Source organism: Rhopalosiphum maidis, chromosome 2, assembly GCF_003676215.2.
Source record: "Rhopalosiphum maidis isolate BTI-1 chromosome 2, ASM367621v3, whole genome shotgun sequence".
In the NCBI taxonomy this organism is placed as follows: domain Eukaryota; kingdom Metazoa; phylum Arthropoda; class Insecta; order Hemiptera; family Aphididae; genus Rhopalosiphum; species Rhopalosiphum maidis.
This window is the reverse complement of record NC_040878.1, coordinates 76,440,729-76,464,584: the sequence shown is the minus strand read 5'-3', so window position 1 is coordinate 76,464,584 and position 23,856 is coordinate 76,440,729. Positions and strand designations below refer to the sequence as shown.

Sequence of the window (23,856 nt, the reverse complement as noted above, 5' to 3'; positions counted from 1 at the left end):
AGACGAAAAGCTAGCAAAAAACTAGAGAAAAGCGAAGTCGCACACCTCAATGGCATCGACTACTTCGATCCATTCCTTGAAAGAAACTTAGAACACCCTACTACGTAAGTGTGGTGCCTATAAAGTATATTATATAGGTATAATATGTCAATATTATACTAATTAGTAATTAGTAATTATGTAGTTGAATATAAATATATAATATCGTATTTATACTATTTAATCAATATCGTCTATCGTACTGATATATCAGGCATATAATTTATATACTTATAATTTAATGCTATTACAATATCATATTAATTATTTTGATTTTATAGAAATGGCGAGACGCTGACTCATTTACTCAAAGCGTCTCTGGGAACTGGGATCCTGGCCATGCCGCAAGCTTTCCAGTGTTCAGGACTTATAACCGGCATATTCGCAACAGTGTTCGTATCGTTCGTGTGCACGTTTTGTTCGTATTCACTGGTACGCATGTGTTAAATATTATATAACATTAACTATATAATGCTATATTTTTTTTTATAAATAAAAAATACATAAAATGTAATTTAAAGACATATACGTATGGTTTACAAAGATATTTCTAAAAATATTATTAAGTCACCATATACAGTAATTCATAGAGGATCATTTAAAAACTTGTAGGAAATAAATCATAAAAGATCTATAAGACTTTAAAAAGTCACTATTCTGACATGCGCGTTTATTAAACCCAGATATTATAATAACTAATAAGGCACAAGAGTTAAACATAAATTTATATCAATTACATTTTTCAACTGTTCAACGATATTATTTGAAGTTAAATTTTTAATTTATTATTTTATGTAACAAATAATTTGTTAAAAAACAAAAAAAATATATACATGCAATATGCTTATTGAATTAAATGTATTAAATACTTTTTAAGTTAGGTATATTATTTAGTAATATAGTAAACATTTATTAAATATTTGTTAATTTATGTAATAACTTAGTTTATACAATTTGGAATTAATTTTTAAAAAGCATTTTTTATGAAATTATTTTTTATCATAAGTTAATTGAATCGTGTACTAAGTAAGCTGCTTTTTAGTAGTTGCTAGTTGGTAATCAACAAAATGTATTCTTAGACATTTGACCAAATTAAGTAATTATTTATTTATTTGTATATATATATATACTAATTAACGCCAAACGGCTTTTATAATTATAATCCCTTGTTGTGGCATTACACATCTTTATATTTATTTTTTAATTTTTAAAAAGTTATATTTTTTTACATTGGATCAAAAATATTTTACATAGATTTATCTAGTGTTCTTAACATATATATATATATATTATTTGTTCGTCGTTTTACAGGTGAAATGCGCACACACGCTCTACAGGCGGACAAAAGTATCGTCCATGGGCTACGCGGATGTAGCTGAAGTGGCATTCGCCAATGGACCTGAATGGTCTCGGAAGTTCTCGTCGCTTACCCGGCAATCAGTGCTTTGGCTGTTGTTCGTCACATACTTCGGAACGTGCAGCGTATACACGGTTATCATTGCCTCGAACTTCGAACAGTTGTTCTTACATCATATGGGTTATTCGCTGAATATCCGGTACTTTATTGCGATGTTGCTCATACCACTCATACTGCTCAGCTACGTGCCGAATCTTAAATATTTAGCGCCCGTGTCCATGGTCGCCAATCTGTTGATGTTCGTTGGTCTGGGCATCACGTTTTATTATACGTTGTTCGACTTACCCAGCATTTCGGAAAGGCCGGCCGTAGGGACCTTTGCAACGTTTCCTACATTTTTCTGTCTCACCGTGTTCGCCATGGAAGCTATTGGAGTGGTATGTATTATACTAATCGAGCTTCGAGAAAGCATCAATTAGACTAACTTGATAGAGAATATAAAATTAAAAATACACGAGTTAACTTAATATATATATATATTTAAAAACATAAAAACAATATAAGTCAAGAAAAAATATTTTTTAAATATTATCATCAGGTATACTTCTAATATATTCATATAAGTTAGTGTACTAAGTTCGCTGCGTTAAAGTCACTTTTTGTGCTCTTGAGTTAACGAAATCTCATTAATATTTTCGTCGTTTTACCATAATATTATCTTCAAACCTAACCTCTTAATAATTTTACTGTTCAACCAATCTGACTTCACTATTTTATTTATTGACGTCAAGCGGCAGTTTTAAAGGCAGATAACATAATTTGATGATGTATAACTGGATTTGACTTAGATTTTCATTATGTAGGTGATGCCGTTGGAAAACAACATGAAAACGCCTAGAAGCTTTTTGGGAGTTTTCGGTGTGCTGAATGTCGGCATGGGTGGCGTGACTATTGTATATATTCTGCTCGGTTTCCTCGGTTACTTGAAGTACGGCGAAGCAACGGAATCGAGTATAACGCTAAACCTTCCCACTGAAGACATGTAAGTTAAACACACAGCTAGATCCATATATTTTATCATTTTTCCATGTTAGGATATGAATTGATTACTAGATTTATTTATTTGAATAACGTAACTCTTGCCATTATGTAAAATTGGAACTAGTATTTATTATAATATACTATATTATTGAAGAAAGAAAAAAGAGTGAGCATATCATTATGTATATATTAAATGAACGAAAATTTTTTTTTATGAGATTTAAACTATGTGGCATTACGTTTGAAAACTATTTTTTAAATTTGTGCTATACATATTTTGGTTGAGACGTAGCTAGGTGATGCACTATTGAATTAAATTAATTATTATTTATGCTTTACGACGAGCGCGAAAAAACTTTAACTTATTCACTATTAATGGTGGCTATTAATGTTTTTGTGTGTGTTTATTACAGTGCTGCTCAAGTTGCTAAAATATGTATCAGTTTAGCAGTATTCTGCACTTACGGTCTACAGTTTTTCGTTTGCTTGGAAATCGCGTGGACCAAAATCCAGGATAGTTTTGAAAAAGCTACAATTTACCACAATTACGTTCTAAGAACGGTCATGGTGACCTTGTCTGGTGAGTAAAACAACAGTGCCGTAAATGTAATTGCATATTTTATTAGATCGATTTTTTTTTTCATTTTGTATTGAAAGAAAAATTTCATAATTTTCTAATTCATTTTCTATTTATACGTAGAAAAACAATTTTTTTCAAATAAAATGAGTATGCTTTTTGTCAAAAAAAAAAAAAAAAAAAAAAATTAAAGTAAACACGCGGCGTTGACTAGCTTAGACAATGGATGTGGTGTATAATAAGGATTAGGGTTAAGATTTATATTAAGTGGTATAAAAAAAGCAATGTGCAATTATTATTTTTTTTTGTTTAAGTAATAAATACACACGTGCATTTAATTTTTTTAACGTCTAGGTACGCGTCGTCTGTTCGTAAGTTATAACGTAAACAATAAAACACACTATTTTAAGACGATTCGTATAAGTAATGACAATTAAAAACTGCACACTAAATAACTTTTATAAAATTAAGATTGATGATTTAAAAAAAAAATATATTTATACTTATATTTACTACCGAAATTTTTTTGAATTTTTTTTCTGATATCCCTTTTATTGTGATCAGTTAAAATCGTCTAATTTCTAGATTTAAGTATTTGCCTATATGATGATCGTTTGTAAGACATGATGGCTATGGTGATTTGAATATTTTAGGAGTTAATATATTTATCTATCAACTAAATTAATTATTAAATGGAAAAATGGGAGTGCTTGGTGAATCATTAAAAATACTGAAATATTTTATAAGAGATATATGTTAATACTAATAGTAATTAAATGTTTGTGGTTTCACAGTGGCGATTGCGGTAGCTGTACCGACAATCGGACCGTTCATCGGACTCATCGGAGCCTTCTGTTTCTCGCTGCTCGGCATCATCGTGCCCGTGGTTATTGAGTTTGCCACGTACTGGGACAAAGTGACCATCTGGATGACCATCCGGAACGCGGTGTTGATCGCCGTCGGTTTCTTGGCGCTGGTCTTTGGCACGTCCAACAGCATCTTCCAAATCATTTCCACGTACGGTCCCGCCGCTCCTCTGGCCACCAACATGACTCATTCGGCCGCCCAATGACCGGAAATCCGGCCACATCATCGACCACACAGCCAACCAACTCCTCTCTCCCCCTACAAAATTCGAGACTTCCGGTCATGCCGAGTACATCGTTACGATAATTATATATACTCACACATATATATATGTATTTATTAACGCGTGTATACGTATTAAAAATTTATAAATCGAGATCGGACGACCGACATCGACAAGTCAACTGCCACACAGTTAGTCTTGGTCATCGTCGTCATCACCGTTGTTTTTTCCGACGGGCGCCCGTCGACCACTGCGTATAGCTTCGACGGGCATATAATAGCAGGTGATAGACATATATTACATAATAATATTATTTTAAGGGCGCACTCGCACATCGAAAAAAAATGTTTAAGTATTATATTTATATTACTATATTAATTTTAATTTATTTTCTAAACATAATGTCAGACTTAGGATTAATCATTTTCATTATTATTGTACGATCGGGTTTTTTTTTTATTCGATCCAAACAGGCTTTACAATATTATATGATATTATAATTAAATAAATGTTTTTCATTTTCTTTTTTTATATATATTTATATGTATTTAACTCGTATTGGATTTATGTTAATAAGGTATTACAATTGTATGTTATTTTTTTTGATACATAATAATAATTAATATACAATTTAAAGATAATGTTAAAAATATTTATTTGTTGACCTTATATTTGTTTGTGATTTGATTAATTTTCGAACCAAATCAAATTTTTCGCCAGTCCAAGAATAATAACTAGTGAAATTCGGCCATTTTTCAATTGTAAACGCTTAAAAATCCCCTATATTGTCTACAATTATTTGAGTAATTGTTTTCAGTTGTACAATCTCCATGGTTGAAATTATCACCAAGCGACGTTTGTTTTTGTCGTACATCTCCCGGATTCCTTCCAAAATATACCATATTTAGTTATATTGATTTGTATTATATTTTTATTATAATATTATGATATTGTTGAAGAAAAATTTAGCCAGATGTTGATCGACGAATAAGTATAATATTGAAATTTACAACTCACAGTATAATAAACGACCATTAATCAACGCATTTTTAAAGGTTATACCTGCTATATTATTATGTTCTCTCTGTCTTTCAAACGTAGTAAAATACAATATGGAAAATGTACGTTATACTAGAGTGAATTGAAATCATCTATTATCAAAATTAAAGTTAAGTAAATCTTAATCTGCATTTTTACGTTGGCTTTTTTGTCTTACGATATTTAAAATGTTATGCAAGTAATGGCGATGAGCTTGTAAAATTATTGCAATTTAAATTTCATTCGCTTATCGCTGAAAATTGCAAATATTGTAAAAAGTCTAACTTATGATCGTTTTTATAACTTCAAATTTGAATAATCAGTAAATTCACAGTTATATTAGTTAAATATAGACGTATAATACGAGATACTTGCATAGACTAAATTGCAGTGTCGTAGACACGAATTTTCATCCCCCCCAGGTATATATATACCCCAAACTACTAGCAATTTTTGTAAAAAAAAATGTATAATAAGATTGTCATTTTTTCTACAATCGGTATAATGTATTAAGAATATATATAAAAGAAAAATGGTGGTGGGGGATCCATCACCCATATCCAACCGTTTCTACGTCTATGCTGCAGTGGCAAATACGATATACCTATATTTTTGGTTAAGTTGCATCAATTGCGCATTTGAACTACCTACAATATTGGGCTATCACATGATTAGGAGCATAAAAACCTTTTTTCATGACACGATTGAGCAATTTTGTCGATAAATGTAAGGATATACGTAGATATTTTTAGAATATGAATAAGCAAATTACGAAAATTCTATGATCTTGCATTGTTACCATTTTTCAATTGTTATGTTCAACTACTGTGAACTACATAAAATAATATATATTAATTTGATTATAGTTACAATTATATACAAATATCACGGTTTCATGTTAATGTGTGATGTATTTACTCTTTGATAATAATAATAAAAATAATACTAATCGGTCTTGGTTAGTGATTACTGCATATCGTTAATGGTATCGAAAAATAAATTATTTTTATAATAATTTGGATATTATTTAGATCAAGTTACCGATTTATTTTCACAATACTTGAATTATGCAATTCGTGGATTTAAATGTTTTAAAAATTATAAAAGATAACTTAAAAATCGATATGATATAAATTCTAATTGAAAAATAAATATGCATATATGCTTATTAAATGATAAAAATTGCAAATTTTGTATTTAAATTTGGCTTATTTTAAGACTTTTAGTATAACTTATCTTATTACACAACTTATAAAATAATATATCATAAAAAGTGCTATTTAAATCAGCTAACATTTTTTTTTTTTTTTTTGATTATTTTATGTATGATTGTCACAACTTATATGCAATATTTACTACGAAAATATATCAACTTTTTGAAATGAGGAAATGCTAATTTACATAATGTAAATATATAAGATAGATATACCTAAAAATAGGAGCCGAGTGTTTATTCTGTAGGACTTGCGTATGACAGCAAAAACTAATGTTGAAAATATGAGCGTTTCATTTGTTCATCATATATTTTTGCATACAATAATGAATTTTATGTGTAAATTATATAATTTTATTTAAATAAGTGAGATAATATAATAATTAAGAGATTATAATATAGTAATAATAAAAATGTAATATTTTGTCTTGTAGACTTTAAAATGATAAAAAATTGGTGCGTTAAAACTTCTTATGGCTATATAAATCATTAACACAATACACAAATATATATATTGTCAGACATAAAATATTATTAGTTAGTTTTGAGGGTAGTTCGACGTCTTTGGTAGCCCTTTGACACGAGATTCGATGCAGTTCAACGCTTCCAACATTGGAAAGAGTTCGGTCATCAGCCCGTTCGTGACGCTCATCAAATCTTCTTCGGTAACGATGAATCCATCTGTAAGACAAAACATAGCTGGTTAAGTCTCAAGCCGTTCGAATTTCTTGTATTTATTTTTTGATTTTATTTACCCGAGTGTTTTTCGATCAAAAGATGACAATATACGCTCAATATGCTGGTGATATCATCGTCGTCGTCATCCGTTCCGGTCGATATAAGTTCATCGAGCCAACGACTCCTACCATAAATACACGATTACTGATTAGATATTTAGATTGCATAAACAGGTTGTTCTTACAATAATATTAATTATCTCTTAAACGTTACAATATACAACTATAATCTTACATAATTACAATAAAGGTAATAGTCCAAGTACAAAGTTAATAAAAAGAAACAAAAGGTTAAGGTCTCCAATTTGGTTGTTATGTATTAAAAATACTGTTATTGGTCATGTTATTTGTTTAACAATAATTATTAATTTATATTACGTTTAAGCAATTTGTTAGTGTATTTAAGGTAATAATTGATATGAATTAAATTTAAACTTATCTTGAGATATTATTTTTAATCATAAGTAATCGATATAGAGAAATGGTAATTTAAAATTATATAATCACTTGGAAAAATAATTTTGCTATTTGAGAGTTAATTGTATAACATGTAAGAAAAGAACTATTTAAAATATTTAATGACGCACATTAACTTCCAATTAAAATTAAAAATATACTTATAGATTTATACCATGCATCTAACACGTAAAAAACAAATCGAAAATTATAAATATTTAATTTTTGTTCAATCGGAAAATATATGAGTAATTTAAATATGACGTTGACATATTATAAAATGGCCTTAATTAAATTGCAATTATAAATAAAGTAAAAGAAACCATTAATATCTAGATATAAGATTACAGATTGCATATGCAAAAAGCATTTAATGTATTCAATAAAAAAAATATTTTATTTTTTGTATCAAAAGTATTAATTTAATATTAACGCATCGAAATATAATATACCTACATTAATATATAGGTATATAATTAGCACGAAAAACGGAGTGAACGTACTTGGTAAGTTACCCTGTATAATTGTTTTGTAATTTTAGTCGTTTAATTGTCCACATACAGTGCTGTGTGATCGGTTATCTTTATTATTATATAATTTCTTTATTAATTGGTTTTTGATGTTATATTTATATTCTGAGACTACGCATTTATAATTATTTTATCTAATAAAATGATTATTATGCTATATATATTGTTATATCAATAATTGCCGAGATATAATAATTGTTAGATTAACAGCTAAATAAATAAATAAATTAAAAAAAAAAAAAATAATCTAATTAAATCGTGTTACGACCATTAAAATAATTAACCAAAATAGTATATGTATAATTGATATTACTGTGCAAATATCATAATGATTATCGCTACAAAGTATATACTTGACATATAGATTAAGTATAGGTCAATGTTATATTCTGTGCACTATGAGTATATCGAGTGAACTGTATATATGTTATATTTTGTCATAGAATTGGACGTACTTATTCTGTTTAGCGTACGTCAAAGCGTTAGGCCAGTCTGACTCTTGGAGTATCTGGACCAAGCTCTCTTCGGGCGTTGGCGCCAGCGGATGTGTGCCGCTCTCTTCTTTGGCACGCAGTAGTGCTCTTCTTACGGTACTCACTTCGGCCGACAAGTTTTGTAACTATGAAAAGGCGAAAAAAGATCATATAGAAATCATCATACGGAGTGAACGCGAGTTACAAAAGTAACAAAACACTCACTTTATTGTCAGTGGCTGAGACGGACAGTGCAATGTACATTTTTGCGGCTGCTTCCAAGAGCAGCAGCAATTGCAAATGCAGTTTGTATAGAGCTTTGCCTAAATCCAAAATTGACTCTTCATTTGAATAACAACTACCGCCAGCACCGCTTTCGCCGCCACCACCTGCTCCGCCACCACCGCCACTGCTCGTGCTCGATCCTTCCGGCATGCGTTCGCCAAGTTTGCACACTTTAAGCGTGGCCCGTACGGAAAACAGACACTAGAAGAAATTTACAAAATATTATGTTGTATAAGACACATCACGTTATTGACTTATCACCACCTACATCTAGGGGTCAGTTGTCCCTCCTTTAACTAAACTGGGCACATATTGAATTTTACATATTTAGTTTTGATGAAGATGTAAATACCGAATCCATAATATTATGTTTTAGTTATTATAGAAAACGAATAATATTATTTAATATGTGTTTGGAATACTATTATTATGACTTATGAAACATATATTATAATATATAAATGAGTGGAAGTATTTTATTGTATTTTATTGATTGCTTTTTTATTTACCCCTTTAGTACCCTTCTTCAACCAATAACAGGCCTGGATTAATACAATCGTAGGCCCTAGGCAAAGCCGTAACTGGTGGAGGCCCTCCAAGGATTTTTTTTAAAATAGAAACATTTTATAGTGGTAAATAAAGTTAATTGACAAAATATTTTCAGTATTTATATTTAAAAAAATGTTGGACCCCCCTCAGAATTTTTTTTCAGATGCAGCCTTGGCCTTGGGAACAATTCTTTTAATTCATATGCGCTTATACGACACTGCAGTGTCTAGTATTTAAATGGATATAAAACCTTCTATTTAGGAGAGGAAGTGTTGAATTTCGGTGTTAATCCTTTAAAAACAAAAAAAAAAAATCAAATCCAAACTTGTATGTGAAAGTAATTTTAACAAATCTTAAAAACATTTAATTTTACACCAAGTCTTCAAATATGTATATGGAAAATTAAATTGTTAAAAACCACCAAAAAAAACTTATTTCACACCAATTGAATATTTCTTTATCCCTAGTATTTAAGTATAAAACAAGACAATTGTAACAAAAAAAATAGTAGCCACACATTTTATTTTTGTAGGCCCTAGGCAAAGTGCCTATGCGTTAATACGGCTCTGACCAACAAACCATTTTATTCAGTTCGATCGCTGAACTGTTTAAAGTTCATATTAAGTACCACTACTACATTATAAAGCAAAATTAAGTTTGATTTTTTTTTTTATCTAGAAAATATAAAATATATAGAAAATTTCATAATATACTTCGGAAGTCTGATCTTTACGATCCAACAACGTGTCTATGTGCTCCCGTATCTGGAGCATCGGGAACCGCAACGCACCATCCATCTTCAGTGCAGTCGGCGAGAACCACACGAGTGGTGGATCAGCGTGGGTGGTCAATACTATGATGGCTGAGTTAAGGTGGGTGAGCATCTGTCGGCAGTTGACATGGCTCTGGGCGCAACAGCCCGTCGTCGCCGGATCTTCTTCTACATACTCGTTTAGTGTCACGCAAGCCTCGCGGGTCAGAAGAACGCATTTCCTAATAATGTCCTGTAAACCACACGCGGGACATAATATGATAATAAAAGTTATAACATGTTGTTCGAAAGTATAAGCTACTTAAGAATAGGTACAAATGTTGAGTGTTTTTAAATGTTATGTTTAAATCTAAATGAACAATAAAAAAAAATGAAATATAAAGCTTACACTACATAATAAGCAGTGTATTGTTATATTCAATTAATCTCAACTGTGGAATTTTGTAGCTCGTAGATCTACGTTAAAAATTTGATTATCCAGCTAAAGTATTTTATTAAAATAAATACGGGACAAGTTCGAATAACAATCAGTTAAACTATATATAGTATATAGAATTACATAGTATAATGAACAGATCAATTTATACAATACGTATAAATTATAATATATTATATATAAGTTAGAAAGATAGAGTAAGGTGTACATCATAAGACAGATAATAAATGGAAAATTTTCAAAGTAGTTTTCCGGAAAAATTAATGTATGACACCTGCCACGGGGCATGTCACACGTGAACAGGTAAATTGATTAAGTAATGCACACTAAAAGAGCGTTGGTGCTTGGGTGATAAAATACATTTTGAAGAGGGGCATAGTTGCGTTGAAGGCAAGGGATATACAATCTAAATGTTAACACACGTAGAAATAGTTTTGAACTCCTTTAAACATATATAATTACAGCCTTCAAGTGTAGTAAGTACTGTATCGATTTTTCATGCAATAGATTATATTTTTCACTTATGCGCAGGGCGAACAATCAAGCAAGTTCACCCCTGTTTCTTTTAATAATAAATTTATTAAAATTCTAATTTTTGGAACCTTTAAATATACTTAAATATTATATTTTCAAATTACTGTGATTTTTTGTATTATTTTAGGAGTATCCTGTATTGATACAAACTTTTATTTTTCCAATGAGAACACTCCCTTCCTTTCGCTATCTACTGCAAATTATTAAGTGAATAATTTTTCTAAAAAATGTTAATGTACCTAGTAATCACTTTTTAAAATTATTTTAATAAAGTTAATGGTCTTTAAAAATATAAATTAATATTAATTCATAAAATTTTAAATACCGTAGCTTTCACTTTTCCCAAACCTATCATATTTTTTTCTTAGTACACGAAAAGAAATACTTAAAAACTATTGGTTCGAATTTTAATTTTAATATGTCAACATTGTTAGAAAATTATCCGCTTCATAACTTATAATGGAATAGTGTGGTTGTTATTTGAAAAATAGAAGATTTTAATTTCACAAGACATTCCTTTAGGCACAAAACGTCTTAATTAAACACCTGTTTATTTTCTGAAATAATTTAATTATAATATATTACGACTTCGTGCTCTGGTACTATACCGAACAATATGTCGTCGGGAATCTCACCTTAACTACTCTGTGAAGTATGTGGAACATATGCAGAGCATTGGACGGCTTTTGGTCCAATAGTGACTTGATGGTGGACCTCCAACATTCTTCGGTATCGTCTCGTTGGAATGACATGAGCGCGTTCAAGTTTGGCGAAGCGTTGCACGGCGTTAAGTCGCCCAGATCGCCGATACTCGAACCACTTGAAACGTAAATAAAATGACAATTAATTATCAATCGTTAGGTAAAATCGTACTCGCAGACTCACGACGTGTCGGAACGCGTTATTGAATCTGTGCGATCACGGTGGCCGTCACAGGACGCGTTATCCGGTTCAAGCTGCGCGTTGCATGCGGCTATCTCGTCTAGAGGTGAAACAGAACCTAGTTCGTCGTCCGATGATTCGTCATTGCCCTTTTTCGCATTCAGCATCGGAGTCTGCTCGCTGACGCTCTCTTCCACTTGACATATGCCATCCGCGCCCGTCACGTACGTGGCTGCAACACCACCTGGCGCATTTGTGGTCATCAGATCGTTGCCGCCTAACGGTAGTCTTCTGACACCCCAGTTGAAATTGTCCGTACTTTCACCCTATAGACATCATATAATTTCGGTTTATTCAGACTCAAATACAAACACTTATTTAAAAATCGAGTCATGCGTGTAGCTACTAAATATGTGCATGATGATCTATTTAACGTAAGTTACCCAATATTTCAGAAAATATTTCTTTTATATAATTTTTTTACTATTTCGATTGATAAAATACATATTTAATTTCATATCTTGAAGCAAAATTGTATTCCAAATATTTCAATCTATAAAAATCAAATTTCGGACAAATTAATTACAAGTACTTAAAGTTTAGATGAGCAGAGTGATGGATCAACATTTTACAGAGTAGGTACTCCTGCATAACTCAACCTCACCGATCTAAGTATTAAGTACTTATAACTTATAAACTACTGGATTTTTATCGTTATTAAAAAATTTTAAGAATAGAAAAACATTTATTTTTTAATAACAATATTGTTTTTAAAAATTTAAAATTATGTAAAAAAATGTAATTGTCTTACGTTAAATTAATCACCCGATATAAATATATAATGATTAGTGAGTATCTACACATATATTATAAGGCTATACGCCAGACCGAGCTAAAATATTACCGTCATCGATCATACGAATAATTATTCGTGAACTACGATTATAATATTATAATTTATAACAGCAGGTGCATACCTCGACGCTTTCGCTTTCATATTCGAGGAAATCGAAGTCTTTAAAGACCGTACCGAAGTGATCAGCATTGTCTTCGCGTTCTTTTCGCGAATCGCTGGGTATGGATACGTCCGGAGCAGAAACTTCTTCGGTGCTGCTAGCTCTACTTGAATGGCGTTCGAGCAACTCGGAACTTTGGCTAAATATCACCTGATAAGAGAAAAGTCGAAAAACAATAATAGTAAGTAATTTTGTACTTGTATAGTGATTAATTCCAACGTGCTGACGATTTTCTTGCACAAGCAACGTGTGCACGACGATCAGTAAATATTAGGGATGGGTTATCGAACTTATCCAACTTTAGAATACTCCGAAAGTCAAGAAATTCGAACAGTTCGCGGTAATTAGAAATCAACACTTTAAATTAAATATTTTGAACTCAAACATTTTTAACAGTTTAAGAGGAATCAAGTTCATTGTCAATACTATTATAAATATAAAAATCTGTATCCTAAAATACTAATCTTTATCTCCTCCATCACCCTTATCAGTTTATACGATTTTATAATTGAGGTGTTATTTGATTATCAAGATGTTCGAAGTGTTTGAGTAAAAATAGATTCGAGTTTGTGAAGTTTAGCCCATCCCTAGGCTAGATTTACAATATGTGGCTGTCGTTATACCACATAACGAAAATAACAACAACAAACAAAATACATAGTTATTTGATGATATCGCGTATAAAATTCGAAAGCGAGCGATCAACGCTAGTGATAAATACGAGGCATATGATTTAACTCTAATAAATGTATATAATATTTAAAGCTGTGCTGAATATTTGGTGGAAAAAAAGCCTTAAACTTGTAAAGAATATACCCACGGTGTATTTTAAATAGTTCAACAAGTGTTGTCCATAATTAATTTAAATAATATAATATATATATATATTAATTATACTAATGATAATCATTTAAATGTTCCAAAAAATAATCAATTTTATGTGTTGATATTTATAACGCGGTTGTTATACTTCATCAAATATTTTCTGAATACGCATGTAGTTACTTCAATAACAATTCTATAAAAATTGTTCTCACTACTAAGTATTCATATAGGTAATATATATTTAAACAAATTTATTTCGAGCATTTAACAAGCTCGAAAAGCTTCCAAAAATGTATAGGTACATTAAATTTAATATTCAATTTGTTTTTTAAATTTTTTAAAATACACACATACACACCACGCCCTCCTTATATAGTGCTATGTTATTGTAATTGAAAACCAATTTATATCTTTTGTTACTATACTTATTATTAAAATTATTTATTATTTAAATTCGTGTAACATAATTGCATTATGCTGTATTTGAATCTAAAGGTGTATATTTAAATACTGTTCGCATTCTTACCTCGCCGATAATTTAAACATAACAGAAAATTATTAACAATACATTAAAATACTGCGGTAGGGAGGGATGAATAAAAATTCTTATCGTTTTTAAAATAAGAGTACTTTTTATGAAAAAATTTTAATTCCTAACGGTTTTTCAAAATTATGAATTATATGCACATCAAAAGTAAAATGCCAAATCAACAACATGATTATACATACTAAACTAAAATAAAATTAAGATGTTGGTTTTCGTACACAGTGGTGTAGCCAAGATTTTTCAATGGGGGAGGGGTTACGGTTTAGATCTATATAATAGGTATAGGTTCGGTACTTTCATGTTTATTGACCTCTTCAATTGATTTTTTTCAATTTAAAAAATGTTCTAAAACAAGTTTTTTAGTCTTTAGTAACTAAAGGTGATGTATACGGCAGGCTGCAGCTTTAATACAGACAATATTTTCTCTACAAACTTCTTAACCTTATTTACCTGCATATATAAAAAAGCAATAAAGCCCCCCCTTTTATTGCTTTTTTTATATTTGCAGGTAATAAGGTTAAGAAGTTTGTAGAGAAAATATTGTCTGTGTTATAAAAGTAGATTATTGAAGTTTGTCATAACATCCAAAACCGCTTTGGCTACGCCACTGTCCGTATAATAATATTATGCTATAAGAGTATTAGACCATATAATATTATTATTGTTAGTTTACTAAATCATACACACAACATTAAATCATATTAGTGGAATGCCCGTGTATTACGTGAGACGCATACATTACAGATTATAATAATATAATATATAGCTAGAAATGTGTCTACCCATCAGCGCAATAAACGTTTACCGTACCTTGTTCAATGCGTTTAAATCGTCCTATAGGTAATTCATATAACAATAATAATAAAATGATTAATCGACGGGTTATTGTGAAGTATTTTTTTTTTTTACATTATTCGACTCATCGGGTCGTAAAAATAATACACAGATAATATACGTACCGAAGGGCTCTTCGGCAACCCAACTCGTTGTCCACAGCTCATCAACAAACTAACCAACAATTCTCGAACTCGGCTCTATATAAGTGATGATATAAAATGTTAATACAGGTGTAGACAGGACGTGATGACGATGTGTTTTATACTTGACATAACCAAGGTCTCTTCCATCCGGGAACCGCGGAGTCGGAAGGTGATAATGAAGTGGACCGTCTTTGTTGCAGTAATAAACTATTGGAATTGGCCGATTCCAAATCCAGTGCAGTACTTCCCGCCACTTTGCGACCGATCAGAGGCGTTTGGGACATGTCAAACGTGAAATCCATGGTCCTTCCTATGTATAATACACACGCAACACGCATAAAACCATTATTACCACGGTCGATAATAATATATAATGTCACGGATAAATAAGTACCTGGCAATTCTTTTTTCATGAATACATCGATATCAGAAAAAGAGTAATGCGAAGCAGTGGCGTGCGAGTCCCAATAAATGTAATGAGTGGAGGTCGGAGGAGCGACCAACGTAGATGAACGGGTCACGACCAATTTCAATATTTTCAAAGCTTCTTTATAGTTAACACCCTATATAAACAAACAGTATGAAAGTATAATAAAAAATATATTTTATTTTTTGGGTTACATTTACCTCGATGTATTTAGCGATTACTCTTAGAAGATCGGCATTAAAGGGCTGCGAAGAGGTCGACGACAAGTCTACATAGTGCAGCATACAATGAATGATGTTTAACACTGGTAGTTGAATGATATACGGTCCTCTCTCCAGCACCTTAAGACATAGTTAGCTTTAAAAATTATATTACACAGTTTATAAAAAAAAATATTTTAATACATCAATACACATATTATGTAAATAGGTTAAATTAAGTTTAACCATTTGACAACGACGTTCTCAAAGTTTAAATACTTACATAATTGATTCGACCGTATAGTTAATACGTCTAGACTAGATTAAAACTCTTTTAAGTAAATATAGTTTAATGTTGAAAATTAGATAACTATGAAAATTACTCAACTACGTATAATATGAAATAGTTAAAATAGTTTGGAAATAGATTTTACTCACTTCTACTAGAAATGCAAGCATGTTGTGACTTAAGTGAGAATACGCGTCATACAAATATTTAACAACGCATTTGGTCCACTGAAAACTTTCTTTACTAAATGTACGTCGGCTATACAGTGTCATAACCGTCGCTAAATTCTCCAATTTCATACTTTTATTCGTACACAACTGGAAATATAATATTAAAAAATAAAAATTAGTTTGGATGTAGACTATAGTATTAGTGTTTATGTATAAACAAAAAATTCTTCCATATATATATTGTTATTTTAAATACCGATAATTCAATAATTTTAGATTTTTCTTATTAGATAATGGGTATTGACCATGTTTTAATATAATGAAAATAATTTTGAATAATAATTTGATAACGAATTGTTTTTCGCACTTAAGTAAAAAATATAACTAGTAGTTGTGACGGTTGTATACATCAGGGATTTCTAATCCATTGAAGAACAATTCGAAAAAAATAAAAATATTCACAATATTTTATTTTAATTTCACAGCTCATAAAACACGTTTAATAAATCAGTAAGAACAGATCAGTGATGAGTTTTTTGTTTTATGAAATCTCTTATATTATGTTTACTAAATACATTTTACTCATGTATATAATATTTCTCATAGTTGTTTGGCACGCAGAAAAAAATTTAATACATTTTTAGCACGCGATAATAGAAAAATATGCCATTCTTCATACATACCATAGTATTGTATTTCAACAAAATTCAAGTTATATGGTTATCTTAAAGAAATTTAATTTTAGATTTTCGGTTAAATTGAAAAGTTTAATTGCTCTGCAAAATGTGACTGTTAGCAAATCAAAATCAATACAAACCTAGAGAGTTACTGCAGATTTCATAGGTAGATAACTTTAGTGTTACCCTGTATCTATCAGTTATAATTATTGTATATTTTATGGTAGTATAAAAAAATCCATTTAGCGATTATAATAAAAACATTTTAAATATTAATTGGATTTTTTGTTCGAATGTGCGTTTTAGCATAATATGTCATACATTTTGGATACTAAATATATAGTTGGTTATTCAAGTGTAATATTTTTTAATTAATGGGTATTTCTATTATTAAAAGAAATTTAATTTATGAAAATAGTTTTTTAACGATTTCATTGCTCCGTATGATATTCAATAACTTGATCGGACAGTTTTAATAACTGAAACAACGACAATAAAAACGCTAGCGATAGTGTTATCATCGATTAGTATACACATACTTGAGCAATATTTTCAGCGCTCATTATGCATAACTCGTTAGCGTCCTCATAATGCAACAGCATGTACGGTAGGAGCGCGACGACGTTCATGGGAAACGCTAAACTTTCGGACGGATCGACCACCAACAGGTCGAGCAGGGGCGTCAGCTGCGACAGGAGCGGCACCACGTGTTCGTAAGTCACCGGGTTGGTGCACCCCTTGAGAAGGAGCGCGTGCACGCCCGGGAACGATGGCGTCCGCAACTGGACGGCCAGTTTGTCCACTTTGTCCCGGGTGTCAGGCCGGTCGAGCGGCAATCTCCTGAGGACCCGCGACAATAGCCGACACGCGAGCAGGAACTCGTGTTCGTAGTCGGACTCGAGCAGCGACACTGCCAGCCAAAACAGTTGACCAAGCACCGTTAGTTTGTCGTCCTGCGTGGCCGAATCGCCGAGAAGCTTGAGGTTTTGTTGAGTGGCCGCGCAGTTGTTGGATTTGCAGCCGCCGCCGCTATTGCCACCATTACCAACTCCGCCGCTGCCACTGCGACCGTCGTCCTTGACGGTCACATCAGACCCAGCAGCTGCCGTTGAGGACTGCGAATACGGGACGGCCCTTCGAGAATAATGAGATACGGAGTAACTGGTGCTCCGGAAGTGCGATGACTGGTTGAAGCACGTGGGCGGTACGCGTCGATTGATTGGAGCTTTTTGCGCGACCGACCGCGGTAGTTTGCTTCCGCTGGCAGCTCCACCGGCGACGCCTCCACCGCCGCCTTCCACCATCGAGTTCGCGTCTTTGTTGTTCAGATTCGGAGTGGACTTGAAAATGTCTCTGGTCATATCCAGAGGCCGGAAGTCCGTCTCCAACGAGTCCACGGCCGCTTCCAAGGTCAACAGCAACTCTGTCACGTAACCCTATAGGATAAAAACGAGAGCCGCGTGAAAACGAATAAGATATAATACTTTATGATAAAATAACGTACTGGGCAAAATGTACAATACAAAATAAAAGAAAAAGCACGTAAACTAAAATATACCTAATATACATATAAGTATCAATATTAATATTAAAAGATTTGAAAACTAACCTGCATATCTTCACCCTGTTCGGCGACGGTTTCGATTAATCTCGATAGTATTTCCGAAAGCATTCGGCTAGTAATTGGTATACGTAAAGCTCTAAAAATCTGTTTGACGATTAAAAAAATAAATATGTTTTAGTTTAATGTTAAAATTGAATAAACAATTTAGGTAGATATTATGATGTGTTATTATATTGTGGTTAATTACAATTGTAGACATCGAACGAAAATGGTTTTTTTTTTTTAATAATTGCAACAATAGCATTTTTATAAACTATGAAAAAATTTAAGGTGTCGAGTGTATCTCGTTATTGAGTAGACACTGTGATGGATGTGTTAAATTTAAATTCAATGATAAATCATTGTATACGATAAAAAACGATTCTGAGCGATGACGGTCCAAGTTTTTAGTAATAATTTTAATAAATATTCATATTTTTCCCTCGAATTACTTTTAAAAGTACGGGGTATTTTTAATTTTAATTTCCCAATAGTACCTGCAACTTAAGATACAATTTACTACCAAAACCGTCAATCAAATTATCAGACTTTTTTTTTATTTATTAGAAAAAAAGTGTTTTCAGACACAAAAATTAAAAAAAAAACAACACATCATTGTAAAATCAATAAAATAATTCAATAAATCAATTTGCTCCGCTCAGAATCTAATAATAATTTCTCCCTAACGTTTTTAGTTATTATGTTTTTGTTACCGTAGGTGTAGCATACACGTAACATTTAATAAATTACATATAACAAAAATATTGATTTTTTTACATCTAACGTTCGATTAAGTCTACTGGGGGCGAATACCGATTCATCAAATACTACCCTCGCATATTACTAATAAGTTATTCGTTATAACTATCGTAAGTTGGTCGTAATCAATACCTATCTACTTTACATATTATTATCTACAGTTAAGTTTTGTATTAAATTATTTCAGCGTGCAGTGTCGTCCTGTGCACGGAAAGGATTTGGTTGAGTCGTTATTGTTATAAAGTTAATTTATAATAAAAATCTTCGGTTTTACCCAATTATTATACCTTTTACGTATACATCACTGAGGTCTCTGTTGTATTTTACAAGCTTATATATGTTATATATCACCACACACGCATTAAATTATATTAAAATTGATAGATTTAAAAAAAACTGCCATAAAAACATATATACAATTAATTGTGTCCATTACTAAAAGCTATCGATATGAAGAATAACTGGAATATATGACATGTGAAATTTAATGTTTTATCTTGACGTGCCCTCGGATAGCAAGCGACGCGTTTTGTCGGTCTGTTAATGATTACATTCTGAAATATAATATGGTTGTACTATCGCAAAAATATTATGTGAAAATTGTAGTTTGATCAAGAAACGGAAGACGAACTCGCAAAAAAATGATTGACTACCGTTTTTTTTTGGAATGACCGACGCGAAATGTCGCGGTTATCCGATCGAGAGTATACCTAAAAGTAGATGCAATATAATATATTTTGCGGTTGTCTATATTTAAACGACAAACCTCAGATTTAGAACTTCACTGGATTTTTCTATGTACGTGAATTACAAAAAAGTAGTCATTGAAACAGGTGATTATTCATTGCTTGCATTTCCGTGTAAAACATTAGCTTTTACTTGGTTATACTTGTAGATTGTAGCTGTATATGAGCGTGTTTTATCACTTATGAAGATCCAAACGTAAATGTACGGTTAGGTAACAAAAAAAGTTCTAAAAAAAATTCTAAACCTATCCATATTTAATTCGATTCTTCGATGACTACCCGGAACCGGAATGTTACTTATAAATTATAACTTTTAAGAATTATGGTTAAAGTATGATTGAAAAATAGGAAGATGCTACCTTCCCTCTATAGAAATCCAAATAAGTATTGTGAATTGGTGACGGTAATATAATAGTGGGTGGAATACAATGAGTCTCTTTTTCAAACCATTTTTTAAGTTGGTTGCGTTATTATGCGCGTCTTATAAAACGTACATAATAGATACTATTCAATATTCATAATACTTTTGAAACGTTTACAAACTTGATTGTCATACGCATATTATTGATACAATTATGTATAGATTTTAAAGTTTAAAGTAAGTTTAAGCCTGAGTGTTATTATTTACTTAATGGAATGGCACGCCCGCTGAGTGTAATCGATTCTTAATTCGTATTTTAACCCGATTATAATATTGCTGATATTTTTAGCTGTATAATTGTATTATTTATTTAGTTTTGTAACCCATCTCTTAGCCGATCACTATACGGATTTATTGGTAAAAACGTAATGTTACTAAAAACCTAATATACATTGCAGTGTCATAGTTTCATTATACATTCTTTAAAGAAATTAATGAAGTACTTACTACAGAAAATAAATAAATAATTATAATCATATACTTTTGTCACAAACAGTGTATAAATTGACTTTTGAAGTTTAAAATTGTTTAAAATTAGTTTTTAAGTTTTAAATAAGTTTCTACATACTTGTAATGAGCGTCCAGCGTAGTGTCTTGACGAACAGGAAAGTCCCAACTGAATTGCAGTTTGTGCCCATCGCTCGCTTATTAAAGCATGAGGTAAAAATTCGTGAAATACTCTAAGAATGTGCTGAAGAAATACGTCTAATTGTTCACCACTGCGAATAGACCAAACTTTGGCCGTTATATCTTCATAGTGCCAGAGAGGTTGTTCTCCTCTAAACACCACAATAAACAAATAATAAACATTATTAAATTAAATAATAAATATAGATCGAAACACTGCGAAATAAATTAATACTTTACCTAGAAGAAATAAAATCTATGAGAGATTTAACAATTTCTTTAATGGTTACATTTGGGGTTGGTGGATTTAGTTGATCCATTCCTAATATCACTGTCGAAGCATCGTCTTCTAAAAATAATGAATTAAATGAGAAATCAATAGATAACTATATTATAAAATTATATTATATATACTTACCACAAGGAGAAGGCAGGACAACCAGACTAGTGGATTGTGAGTAACTGGTTCCAATCGGTGTTTGTAAATAACTGTCAAACGATTCATTAGCTTCTGTAACATTTATTTTGTTTTGCTTAGTAATTTATTGTTTTTTAAATTAATATAATAAAAGTTAAGTAATAAACCGATATTACAAAATTAAAGCATTCGTATATGTAATTATTGTATCAATATTTGGTAAAAAAATTACCTTGCGTGAAGAATTCATATTGTATATTAATAATATTTTAATGGAATCATGGAGGTATGCAAAGATTATTTGATTTATAATTATTATACTAAGCAGCTCGTCACTATGATTAATATCAATTTTAATAACTTAGCTTACAAATATTTTCAAATCTTGAAAAGGAAAGAATTGTTAACATAAATAATTTTCTAAGCTATATCATATACAATTATAAACATAGGGAGGGTCTTAAAACCATCCGTGGCATTAACGGTAAACGTAAGGTCAATAAATCATACATTTAATAATGTATATGTTATTTTAATGTAAAAAAATGTATATAAAAATATTTGTTATTTTTAATATTATTTTTTTTTTTTTGATAGTTTAGTGATTATTATAATGTATTTATACATTTTTGTATAAAACAATACTTGAATAATTGTAATTTGCATCTATCACGTTGAGTGAAAACTTTTCTTGTTTTGTTTTGAGTTCCAGATCTACCGTCGTTTTCCAACAAATGTGCGTAACATGGTTTGCACATTAGTTTTTATTTTATTTGGACCAATATATGTGTTGAAATATTATTGTCTTTTTTATAAAATACACACATGTGTATGTGCGAAAGAGATTAACTGAATTTAAGAATTTAGTTATTCGAAATAAAATCATAAACAAAACAGAAAATGTTTTGACAATAATATATTACAAAAAAAGATAATATTTTACACTCTAAAAATAAAATATTATAAAGAATTTCAATAAGCTATTTTATAGACTTGTTCTATAGGTCGCACATAGGCGTAATTAGTCCTTTGTATTGGATGGGGGCTGGAGTCTTAAAATTGTTTTATAGTAAATATTTTTTAATTTTTTAATTATTTATTGTTTTTATCGGTGTTTACAACTGATTCTTTGAATTCGCTTATATGAAACATTATATATATATATATATATATATTTATTTATTTGAAGAATTAAGACTTCAACAGCAACGGTTACTAGCCTGAACGATTTTTACAAAGTTATATTGTTAGTTTAAGATTAGGTGCTACATTTCAATAATGTTTTACATTTTTTATTTTTTATTTAAAGTGTTTTAATAAGGTTTATGGTATTTAGGAATTCGATTATTCTCGGGACTTCATTGAGTGCTTCTATTATTTGTTCAGGTCGTTGCGTGTTGAGGTGTATTGTGTGCATTTCTCCAATACATGTTTGTTGGTTAGAGTTAGGTTGCATATTATGTTGATTATTGGTTGAGGCTGTTTGTTAATTAAATACGAGTGTGTAAGGAAGTAGTGTCCGATTCTAATGCGAATGATTGCGATGTCTTGCGTTGGTTGAAATAGGCAGGAGAGTGCGATCTTTTGATTGTTTTTTTATTTCTTTAAATTTGTTGGATGTTCGTATTGAATTTCAGTAGTTTTTCAAAGATAAGATAATTTTTTTTGTTAATAGAATTTTTTATGTCGTTTGAGGGTATGTTATTTATTGTAGGGTCCGGGATATTTTTCGCTGAAAAATCAGCACAATTTTATCTGTTTTCTCATTTCCTACGATGCTAATATGGAATGGTACCTAAATGAACTCAATATTTTATTTTGTTTGGATGTTTTGTGTTATTTAATTTTTTGTGGATTTTTTTTTTGAGATATGGTAATATGGTGCTCTGGGATGATTATTGTGGGCAAATATTAAGTTAATATTAATATGTTTATAGGCAAATATATTTACCCAATAATTTTGGAGGGCTTTAAGAAATTTTAGGGGGGGGGGCTGAAGCCCACCCATGTTCCCTCATCATTACGCTTATATAATATATAGGCCACGCACTATTTTATTTCCATAAGATTATATGTATTATGAAGATTTTAAAGGCTACGTGGTGATAAAGATAAATTTTACGTGGAGGGTTTGAAAATCCT

At 30.9% G+C, this 23,856-nt stretch overlaps 2 protein-coding genes across 5 annotated transcripts in view; one reads left to right on the top strand and one right to left on the bottom strand.

Annotated features, from left to right (window-relative positions):
- The window catches only part of LOC113553348 (proton-coupled amino acid transporter-like protein pathetic), a 31,061-nt gene extending 26,478 nt beyond the window's left edge, over nt 1-4,583 (top strand). For all 3 annotated transcript variants that reach the window (XM_026956646.1, XM_026956645.1, XM_026956647.1), the window contains 6 exons: nt 3-104; nt 321-471; nt 1,351-1,833; nt 2,260-2,438; nt 2,851-3,017; nt 3,809-4,583. In XM_026956646.1, coding sequence (XP_026812447.1) covers nt 3-104; nt 321-471; nt 1,351-1,833; nt 2,260-2,438; nt 2,851-3,017; nt 3,809-4,086 — 1,360 coding nt within the window. In that variant the 3' untranslated portion in view covers nt 4,087-4,583. The remainder of the gene's footprint in view (nt 1-2; nt 105-320; nt 472-1,350; nt 1,834-2,259; nt 2,439-2,850; nt 3,018-3,808) is intronic.
- A 2,119-nt stretch (nt 4,584-6,702) lies between these two features.
- Nucleotides 6,703-23,856, bottom strand: part of LOC113551152 (protein furry) — a 110,923-nt gene continuing 93,769 nt past the window's right edge. For both annotated transcript variants that reach the window (XM_026953208.1, XM_026953209.1), the window contains exons 28-45: nt 21,715-21,807; nt 21,537-21,645; nt 21,238-21,448; nt 18,750-18,848; nt 17,680-18,576; nt 16,443-16,610; nt 16,005-16,145; nt 15,772-15,940; nt 15,500-15,687; nt 15,357-15,431; nt 12,987-13,175; nt 12,013-12,335; nt 11,763-11,946; nt 10,099-10,389; nt 8,777-9,037; nt 8,534-8,697; nt 7,111-7,217; nt 6,703-7,036 (exon numbers count right to left, since the gene is read on the bottom strand). In XM_026953208.1, coding sequence (XP_026809009.1) covers nt 6,894-7,036; nt 7,111-7,217; nt 8,534-8,697; nt 8,777-9,037; nt 10,099-10,389; nt 11,763-11,946; nt 12,013-12,335; nt 12,987-13,175; nt 15,357-15,431; nt 15,500-15,687; nt 15,772-15,940; nt 16,005-16,145; nt 16,443-16,610; nt 17,680-18,576; nt 18,750-18,848; nt 21,238-21,448; nt 21,537-21,645; nt 21,715-21,807 — 3,812 coding nt within the window. In that variant the 3' untranslated portion in view covers nt 6,703-6,893. The remainder of the gene's footprint in view (nt 7,037-7,110; nt 7,218-8,533; nt 8,698-8,776; nt 9,038-10,098; nt 10,390-11,762; nt 11,947-12,012; nt 12,336-12,986; nt 13,176-15,356; nt 15,432-15,499; nt 15,688-15,771; nt 15,941-16,004; nt 16,146-16,442; nt 16,611-17,679; nt 18,577-18,749; nt 18,849-21,237; nt 21,449-21,536; nt 21,646-21,714; nt 21,808-23,856) is intronic.